Below are 10,711 nucleotides of genomic sequence, written 5' to 3' on the forward strand. Positions count from 1 at the left end.
CCTTCATTCTGGTAACCACGAGTTTGTTCTCTGTATGTAAGTCTGTTTTTATTTGTTTGTCCATTTGTTTTGTTTTGATTTTAGGTTCCATATATAAGTTTAGTCATACTTATATAATTGTCTCATTTATTTCACTTAGCATGGTATCTTCTACTACCCTCCTTGTTGTTATGAATGGCAAAATGTCATTCTTTTTTTTTTTCCTGCTGAGCAATATTCCATTGTGTATATTGTGTGTGTACACCAGATCTTCTTTATCAATTCATTTATCACTGGACACATATGCTGCTTTCATATCTTGGCTATTGTAAATAATGCTGCAGTGAACACAGGGATATATATATCTTTTCAAATTAGTGTTATCATTTTGTTCAAATAAATACCCAGAAGTGAGACTGCAGTCATATGGTAATTTTATTTTTAATTTTTTGAAGACCCTTGATACTTTTATCCATAGTGGTTGCATCAACATATATTCTTACCATCAGTACAAGAGGGTTCCTTCTTTATATTCTCAGATTGATGTCAAAGCAGAAACATGTATATTTTCTTCTAGAAGTCTTATTTTTTCAGGTCTTACACTTAAGCCTTTAAACCATTTTGAGCTTATTTTTGTGTACGGTGTAAGAAAGTGGTATAATTTCATTTTATGTATGTATGTATGTATGTATGTATGTATCTATCTATCTATCTATCTATCTATCTATTTATGAGAAAGAGAGTGAGCACAAGCCATGGAGGGGCAGAGAGAAAGGAGACAGAGAATCCCAAGCAGGCTCTGTGTTAGTGCAGAGCCCCATATGGCACTCAAACTCACAAAGTGTGAGATCATAGCCTGAGCCAAAATCAAGAGTCTGATGCTTAACTGGCTGAGCCACCCAGGAGCCCCGAGTTTCATTATTTTGCATGTATTTGTCCAGTTTTCTCAACACCATTTATTGAAGAGACTGTCTTTTCCCTATTGTGTATTTTTGTCTCCTTTGCGGTAGTTTAATTGATCATATAAGTGTGGGTTTATTTCTGGGCTCCTATCCTGTTCCATTGATCTATGTGTTGCTTTTTATACAAAAGCTGATTATTACAGCTTTGTTAGTACAGTTTGAAATCTGGGAGTGTGACACTTCTACATTTATTCTTCTTTCTCAAGACTGCTTTGGCTGGTTGGGGGTCTTCTGTGCTTCCATACACATTTCATGATTATTCTAGTTCTGTGAAAAAATTCATTAGAATTCTGATAGGGATTCCACTGAATCTATAGTTTGCTTTGAGTAGTAAGGATATTTTAACAATATTAGTTCTTTTAATCTATGGACACAATATATATTTCCATTTATTTGTGTCACCTTCAATTTCTTTCAGCAATATCTTGTAGTTTTCAGAGAGTATAGGTCTTTCACCTCCTTGGTTAAATTTACTCCTAGATATTTTGTTCTTTTCAATGCAATTTTAAATGAGATTCTTTTCTTAATTTGACTTTCTGATAGTTTATTATTATATAGAAACACAACAGAGCTTTGTTTATTGATTTTTGTATCCTACAGCTTTACTGAATTCATATACTACTTCTAATAGTTTTTTGGTCGAGTCTTTAGGGTTTTCTATCTATAGTATGATGTCATCTGCAAATAGTGATAGTTTTACTTCTTCATCTCTAATTTGGATGTCTTTTATTTCTTTTATTGCCTAATTTGTAGAGTAACATAATAACATGTATGAAAAACCCACAGCTAACATACTTAAAGGTGAAAGACTGAAAGTTATTAAGCTTTTCCTCTAAGATCAGGGACAAGGATAGCCATTATTCACTTCTTTCAACTTATGTTGCAATGCATTCCCTCTGTACCTACTTTGTTGAAAGTTTTCAGTCATAAATGGTGACGAATTTTGTCAAATGCTTTTTCTGCATCTACTGAGATGATATGATTTTTATACTTTGTTTTCTTAGTGTAGTGTATCCCATTGATTGATTTATGGATGTTACACCATCCTTGCATCCCTGGAATGAAACCGAGTTGGCCATGGAGTATGATCTTTTTAATGTTGTTGAGTTTGGTTGGCTAACATTTTGTTGAGGATTTTTACATCTATGTTCATTAGGATATTGGCCTGTAATTTTCATTTTTTGTGTCTTTGTGGTTTTGGTATCAGGGTAATGAACTTGCCTCTTAAAACTGTCCTAAATATTACAGAACATTGCGTTCTCATTTTCATTTGTCTCTATGTATTTTATTTCCTCTTAATTTCTTCACTGACACATTTACTGTTTAGTGGCATGTTGGTTAGCATCCACATGGGTGTTTTTTCCACCTTTTTCTTATAATTGATTTCTAGTTTCATACTGTTTTGATAAAAAAAAAGATTTTTGATATGACTTCAGGCTTCTTAAATTTATTAAGGTTTGTTTTGTGGCCTAACATGTGATCTGTCCTGTAGAATGTTCCATGAGCACTTGAAAATAATGTGTTTTGGATGGAATGTTCTGTATATGTCTGTTAAGTCCTTCTGGTCTAAAATGTCATTTAAAGCTTCTGCTTCCTTATTAATTTTCTATCTGGATGATCTATCCATTGAAGTAAGTGGGATCTTAAACTTCTCTATTATTATTGTGTTACTATGAATTTCTCCTTTCATGTTTCTTAATACTTGATTTATATATTTAGTGCTCCCTTGTTGAGTGCATGGACATTCACAATTGTTACATCCTTTTTTTGGATTAATCCTTCTATCATTATGCAATGCCTTGTTTGTCATTTGTTACAGTCTTTGTTTTAAACTCATTTTACCTGATATAAGTATTCCTATCCCAAATTTTTAAAAATTTAAATTCAAGTTAGTTAAAAATACAGTATAGTCTTGGCTTCAGGAGTAGAACCCAATGATTCATCTCTTTCATATGACACCTAGTGCTCATCCCATATGGTGCCCTCCTTAATTCACTGATTTAATCTATTCCTCCATCCCCCACCCCCATCAACCCTCAGTTTGTTCTGTATTTAAAAGTCTTTATGGTTTGCCTCCCTCTCTGTTTTTATCTATTTTTTCTTTCCCTTCCCCTATATTATTTGTTATGTTTCTCAAATTCTACAAATGAATGAAATCATATGTCCACTTTCATGGAATATCCTTTTCCATACCTTCATTTTCAGCCTTTATGTGTCTTTAGGTCTGAAGTGGGTCTCTTTGAGGAAGCACATAGATGGGTTTATTGTGTTCTTTTTTTTTTTTAATTTACCCATTCAATCACCTTATGTCTTTTTATTGCTGCATGTAGTCCATTTTCATTTAAAGTAATTATTAAGTATACACTTATTGCTGTTCTCCTAATTGCTTTCTGGTTGTTTTTGTAATTCTCTGTTCCTTTCTTCTTCTCCTCTTATCTTTCCTTGAGATTTGATTATTTTTTTAGTGTTATGTTGGGATTCCTTTCTCTTTATTCTTTGTGTATCTATTACATGTTTTTGGTTTGTAGTTACTGTAAGGTTCATATAGAACATCATAAGTATACTTCAGTCTATTTTAATTTGATGGTAACTTAGCTTTTAACACATTGTAAAAGCACTACATTTTTTAGCCCTTTCCCCATATTATATATAGTTAGCATATTTTACATCTTATTTTATTTTGTGTATCCCTTAACTAATTATTGTAGCTATACCTAGCTTAACTACTTTTGTCTTTTAACCTTCATAGTAGCTTAATTAATTTACTACCTTTACCATGTTTCCTTTTACCAGTGAAATTTTTTAATCTCATAATTTTCTTACTTGTTCTTATGTCTTTTTCTATGTAAAGAAGTACCCTTAAGATTTTTTGTAAGGCTGGTTTAGTGATGATAAACTCCTTTAATTTTTGTTTGGGAAACTACTTATATTCCCTTTAATTCTGAATGATAGCCTTGCTGGGTAGAATATTCTTGTTGTAGCGTTTTTCCTTTCAGTACTTTAAATAATATATCATGCCACTCTCTTCTGAGCTGCAAAATTTCTGCTGTAAAATCAACTGACAGTCTTATGGGTATTTCTTTGTATGTAACTAGTTGCTTTTCTCTTGCTGCATTTAATATTTTATCTTTAATTTTTGATATTTTAATTATTAATGTCTTGGTGTAGATCTCTTTGACTTCATCTTTATTGGGGCTCTATGCTTCCTGGATCTGAATATCTGTTTCTTTCCACAGGTTAGGGAACTTTTCAGCTACTATTTCGTCCAATAATTTTTCTGGTCCTTTTTCCTCTCTCTTCTTCTGGAATCCCAATAATGTTAGTGTTATACTTTTTATGCTGTTCCAGAAGTCCCTTAACCTATCCTCATTTTTAAAATTATTTTTTCATTTTACTGTTCAGTTTGGATGATTTACACTACCTGTCTTTCAGATTGCTGATCCATTCTTTTGCATCCTCTAATCTGATGTGGATTCCCTCTAGGGTACTTTTCATTTCAGTTATTGCATTTTTAAGAATTGGTTCCTTTTTATATTGTCTATCTCTTTGTTAAAGCCCTCACTGTGTTTATCCATTCTTCTCCTGGGTTCAATGAGCACCTTTATGATCATTACTTTGAACTCTTTATAAAATGGAGATTGCTTATGTTTATTTTACTTAGTTCTTTTTATGAGGTTTTGTCTTGTTCTTTCATTTGGAACATATTCCTCTGTTTCCTCATTTTGCCTGACTCTCTGCATTTGTTTCTATATTTCCTGGTTTTAAAAGTAGTGGACTGATCTTGAAGGCATTCTGTGGGGCACAGAAAGGCAATACTTCCTGGTCTTCAGAATCAGGCACTCCAGGGGTATCCCCTGTGTGGACTGTGTGTGGTCCCCAGTGGCTGGGTAAGAGTCCCAGCTGCAGCCTCTGTGGGCATACTGATGGGTGGGTCTAGTCCTTGGTGTTGCTGCTGGGAGGCCTGGTGGCAACTGTTGTTGATGTGCAGCTGGGTAGGGCTCTTCTCTCCCTCTCTGGGGCAGGAGTTGCCATGGAGGGGTCCTGATCCTGGCTAAGGCTGCCTACCATGTATGGCCGAGTGGAAGCCACACTGGAAGGGCACCTGCCAGGACAGATGGGTTTGGTCAGGGCAGCTACAGAACACCAAGGTAGGTCACACAGTGCTATTAAGGTAGATGGAGAGGGTTCAGAACTGGCATTGGCCAACTAGGCTGAAGAAGGATAAGAAAAATGGTGTCTGCCAAAACTTCTGTCCCAGAGAAAGTTCCTACAGATCCCTGCCTCTTCAGCATGCCCTAAAAGTAGTCAATAAATCTCCTTCACTTATGGCCCAGGTACGTTTCAAACTGCTGCTTCTCTGTTCCAGAGAGAGTAAGATTGTGTTCAGGCCAATCCTATAGGCCTCCAGCTCTCTTGAAGCTAAGTCCTACTGATTTCCAAAGCCATATATTAAGGGAACTTACCTTCCTGGTACATATATCCTTGAGGGGGGGTTATTCAATATGGGCTTGAACTTCTCACTCTTTAGGAAGGACCTCCCACTCCTGTGATATCTCTCCCATTTGTGGGTTGCTGTGCTGGGGGTCTGGGTCCCAAGCAGACTACCTCTCTGCCCCTATCCTTCTTGATGTGGCTTCTTCTTTGTATCTTTAGCTGTGTTTAAGTTGTTATGATTGTCTTCAGGTTCTTCTCAGACAGAGTTGCTGTATATGTAGTTATAGCATGGTGAGGCCATGAGAGGAAGTAAGTTCAGGATCTTCCTACCCTGATATCTTGAACCTTCTTCTCTGTATTTTATTAAACTACATTTCCTATACTTTCTTGCTGATAGGGGTATGAATATAAAGTTGGTTTAGAAACAAATGTACTCACAAAACTTTGTAGTTCAAAGTGAATCACATAGTGAGACAGGTAACAGAACAAGACACACATTTGTCTGTTGCACATTGTGGCAGGAGTGTTTTCTGGAACCTGTGACTGTAGCAACATCTCTTTGACTTATTAGGAGGCTTCCTGGTCATGATGGCAAAGGCAGCAATTCCTTTGGTAGGCAAGTTCTGCTATGTGATTATGGGAGTCATTCAATAAAGTACAGCCTGAAGTCTCTTTTCTCAGCCCTCTCAACAATCCATAGCTACTCATGCATCCTTTCTGCTTAAAATGGCTGGAGTGACTGTTGTCATCTACTATAGGAATGTCAACTAATTGGGAAAATTCATGTAAAGCATGTTAACACATTATTTATCACCTGCCAAAAAGCAGTTATTGTTCTTTCGTCATTCTCATTCTCAAGTGATTTAACAATCAGGATGCCTGGGTTTGAATTATGGCATATGTTCTTTCTGCAATCTTGATCAAGCTGCTTAACCACTCTAAGGTTTTATTTCTTTATCTATACACTAGGTAAAAAGTACAACTACTTCATGGAGATTTGTGAAAATTAAATGAGAATATGTAAATAAAAATTTCTCACCTGTACATTGTTATTTTCTATACAAATAATCTAATTTGATCAAGTCATTTCTCACATTGCTTCCTGTTTTTAAATCCCACGACCTTACCTTGCATTTTCAGAATGCTGGGCACATATTTAAAAAAGTACACCCAGTGCCTCTAATTTCTGTTATCTTCTGCTTTTCAAATATACGTTTCAAGTTGTTCCTTTTCCATGACATGTTTTCAGGGACCTGCAACCTACCTTGATCACTTCCTTGATGCTGGAGCTCCTAGAAACACCAGGAAGTGTTTTAGCACTTCACTTTTTTTTTCATTTACTAAATGTGTCTTCTTTCTTTCTCAAATGGATTATTAGCCCCTTAATATTAGTAACAATTACTTAAAAAATCTAACAGAGCACTTAAGAGAGTTTACCATTTAACAGTCACCTACATGATTTATCATGTCATTTGCTGAATTCAATTAGATTAAACGGTATCATTAAACGTAGGGAACTTAGGTGTAAGCAACTGGTTAAACATTAAATTTATATACATATTTTTTCTAATTAAATGTTTTTCTTTCTTATGAAGATATTTCTTCCTGTCTCTAATTCCTTTAATTGTACTTCATTCTATCACAGAGACAGCAATGGCATTAAAACAGTTGGCAAAGTGAACACATGATATACCAGTGTCAACATGAAGATAAGGGAATGACTTCTGTTCCTTAGATACGTTTGTCAGCATTAATGTGAGAGTTTGCAGAGATAAGAGGGCTTAGAGAACAGGTTTTCAATTCTGTCTGCAAACTAGGATACCTGAAGAGCTTCAATAATACCAATCCCTGCATCTTAAATCCAGAGACTTTCCTTTGACCAAACTAGCATATACCTTAACAATGGGGTATTTAAAAGTTAACCAGATGATTCTCATGAGCAATTAAAAATAAAAACTACTGGTTAGAGGCTGTTCTTCATTTAGCATCCTTTCCCATTCACTTTCCTCTCACTGTTTTGCTTTAGGAACATGCTGCCTGATTAGGCAGATGTAAGGCCATTCGCCCAAGCACTCCTTGTCACCAGCGGTACCTCTGGCACACATATGCATGTGAGGATGATAAGATGGTATTATTTTGAAAACTCTGTTCTAAAACTATCTTCACAATTTTAGTAGACAGTAATGGTATTCACATACTTTAGGGGAAAAAGGTAATGAAACTAAAATATCGGCCTAGCAAGAAGAACAGAAAGGAGAAAAGGAAAGAAAAGACTACAGCTGTATTAACTATAAATAAGAATTACAGTTTTGGGCTGTAAGTACCTGATTGATGGTACCCAGAACGTCATTGAAGCTGTTTACTTCTGATAAAAGCTGAGATATTATAGATTTTCTCAACAAGTGGCAACTTCCCAGGGTTACCAGACTCTGAGACACATAATGCTGCACCTGAAACTAAAGATAAAAATGAATAGATTTCTACTTTCTATCAAGTCAAGTCAAAATATATTTAGTAGGCATTTTCTAAGACTTCATTACTGAATTCATACTGTCAGGAGTATTAAAAGTGTCAACATAATTCTGGGTCAGTCTTAAGCAAAATTATGAAATAGACACATTATGACTATATAAGTAATAACATTTTCTAAAGCAGTTAATATTTTGAAATGTATGACAAAGTGCTGAAATGTAAGTTTTAGCTGAAATAACAAAATAAATAATTATATTTAGATGATAGACCATATATAGAATGAGTAAAAGAGACGATCAGACTCTTAAGCACTTATCCACTAGATATAAGTATAGGCATAGATATAGATATACATAAAAAGTGAAAGAATGGAGTTTGAAAATGTGTTTTGGGATAGTTATTGGTATACTATGAATCCCACCTCCACTCTGGAGAGACAGGTGGAAAGACTTCTCTATTTTCCATAAGTCAAAAGAGAGGCATTTGAGAGAGAGGAGAAAAATATAGAATTATAAATTTTCATCTAGAGGCAGCAAAAAGTACTCACCACTAACTAACTGTAAAAGGACTTTTGGAAACCAGGAACTATATACAATTATTAGGAGAAAGGTCATTTGATTATTAATCACATTTAAGTTATGTATAACTCATAGCTGGAACTTCATTAACTATACCCTTTAATATTATTTTGAATTTTTTCTATGTTTATTATTGAGACAGAGAAACAAAGTGTGAGTGGGGGAGGGGCAGAGAGAGAAAGGGAGACACAGAATATGAAGCAGTCTCCAGGCTCTGAGCTGTCAGCANGAGAAAGGAGGCTTCAGAAGTATCTCAAAACAAAGAAATAGTACATACCTTTTCATCGTTCTATAGGAGACTAAAATCATATTGAGGAGACATTGCTTTTGTGTATAAAATGTTTAAATGATAATGTTAAGTAAATAATGGCATATGAAACTAGGAAATGTCACCTGTGTCTTTTAAGATAAACACTTAAATATTTCTTAAATTGATATTTTAATAATATACTTTAAAATTCAATCAATGACAGTAAAATGGTGAACATATTAGAGAGTTCAAAAGAAATTTCTATTATAAATGTGGATTTGTGTAACTAGTTCTTAGTAACAGTTTTCTAAGTCAACTTGTCAACTTCATACTAAAACCACATCAATTTATTACCATAAGATATCATAGTTATTTATCATTATTTTTTCATAATGTAACTGGCTAAGACTCACACCCTCTGTAACTCTTCACTGCCAGTTTTTTACAGATTTTTTTAACATTTTTGTTTGTACTTGAAAAAAGAATACTTATATCTAAACTCAAAAAAAAAAATCTGTTGAGTATTTTACAGATGTTTTAGTTGTTTACTTACTTGCTTTCTTAATATTTAATTCTTTAGGAGATAAACTGAAGAAAAACTCACAGTAAAATAAAAGGTACTTCAGACAGTGGGAATGAAATCATGAGTTTATTAACAAGGTTAGGTTTGTGGACTCTGGAACCTAACATTGCCTGAGCCAAATCTCATCTCCACTGCTTATGAACTTGTACTGGCAAGTTACCTTTTTTATGTTTGAGCTTCCACACCTAAAAATGGTGATAGCACCTACCTCAGCTGTTGTGCATATTAAGGTAGACAGTAACATGGTTAACACGGTGCCAGGCATCTATCTAGTAAGTGTTCAATAAATGTTACATGTTAATTGTAGGTTGATAATATAAAAGCATGGAAGGTTACAGAAATTCAATTTATTGAACCCTGAAAAGTTAAAAATTAGTAATAAAATAAAAATATATTTCTAGAGTTAATACAATCCTATTAAAGAGCTCTGCCAAAATCTAGATAGGCATTGTTACTGTCTCCCCAGTAGGATTGAAGTTTGTAAGAGAACAGAAACTAAGTATATAACTGGTAGGGTAATTTAAAATTCTGTTAACATTTTTATAAAAATGGTCTGTATTCTTCCTTACATTTCAATTGACACTTGCCCCTTTGTAAACATAGTGGAACTTTTGAAAGAGGCTGGCATGGAGGCCCGGGCTTACAACATTACATGAGAGGCTACTGTGGTAGAAAACGTGGGATGTCTCACTCAACAACTAGGCTATCTTTGCCTACTCTAGCACATCTTCCTGTATTTCAGGGACTGGAAAGCTATTAATAATTTTCCCCAGAGTCCTGTGCAGTTAGAATTTTGGATATTATTTGAGTTCTGCCAATCAGAATTACCCATCTGAGACCTTGATTTAGAAGAGCATTATGGGGGGCTCTTAGGTGGCTCAGTCGGTTAAGTGTCGGACTTCGGTTCAGGTCATGATCTCATGGTTCGTGGGTTCAAGCCCCATGTCCGGCTCCGTGCTGACAGATAGCTCTGAGCCTGGAGCCTGCTTCGGATTCTGTATCTCCCTCTCTTTCTGACCCTCTCCTGCTCACCCTGTCTCTCTCTCTCTCAGAAATAAATAAAACATTAAAAAAAAAAGAGCATTATGGAAGAAGAGAAGCAGGGCACATGGCATGCATTGTGCTAGTGCAGACTGTGGCAGAGAGGCATGGTTTTGGCTCATCATGCAGCTGGTTTAGAGGCTTCCTACTTTTGCAAGTTCTTAATCCTGAGAGCAGTAGGATGCTTCCTTGATGGCTCGGCAGTTTAGGGAGTCATTCCTGTAAATTCAGCCTTCTCAAATACTCGTAAAGTCAGCCAAATCAAATGTGCTTTGATCTACATATTCCCCTGGGGGATTCACAGAACCCAGTGTTGACATTTAAGTCTTGAAATATGCAGAGGTGGAAATTCCTACCACAAGCCCAATACATTTGCCCATCTGATCTGTGCAGAAGCATCTGGGAGAATGGC

The 10,711-nt window shown here is 35.3% G+C and overlaps 1 protein-coding gene across 1 annotated transcript in view; it reads right to left on the bottom strand.

Annotated features, from left to right (window-relative positions):
• Window positions 1-10,711, bottom strand: part of MEI4 (meiotic double-stranded break formation protein 4) — a 216,559-nt gene that overhangs the window by 58,311 nt on the left and 147,537 nt on the right. Inside the window, exon 4 of the mRNA XM_077770392.1 lies at window positions 7,700-7,831. Within this exon, the coding sequence (XP_077626518.1) occupies window positions 7,700-7,831 (132 nt within the window). The remainder of the gene's footprint in view (window positions 1-7,699; window positions 7,832-10,711) is intronic.

Source organism: Crocuta crocuta, unplaced genomic scaffold (assembly GCF_008692635.1).
Source record: "Crocuta crocuta isolate KB4526 unplaced genomic scaffold, BGI_CrCroc_1.0 scaffold270, whole genome shotgun sequence".
NCBI lineage: Eukaryota > Metazoa > Chordata > Mammalia > Carnivora > Hyaenidae > Crocuta > Crocuta crocuta.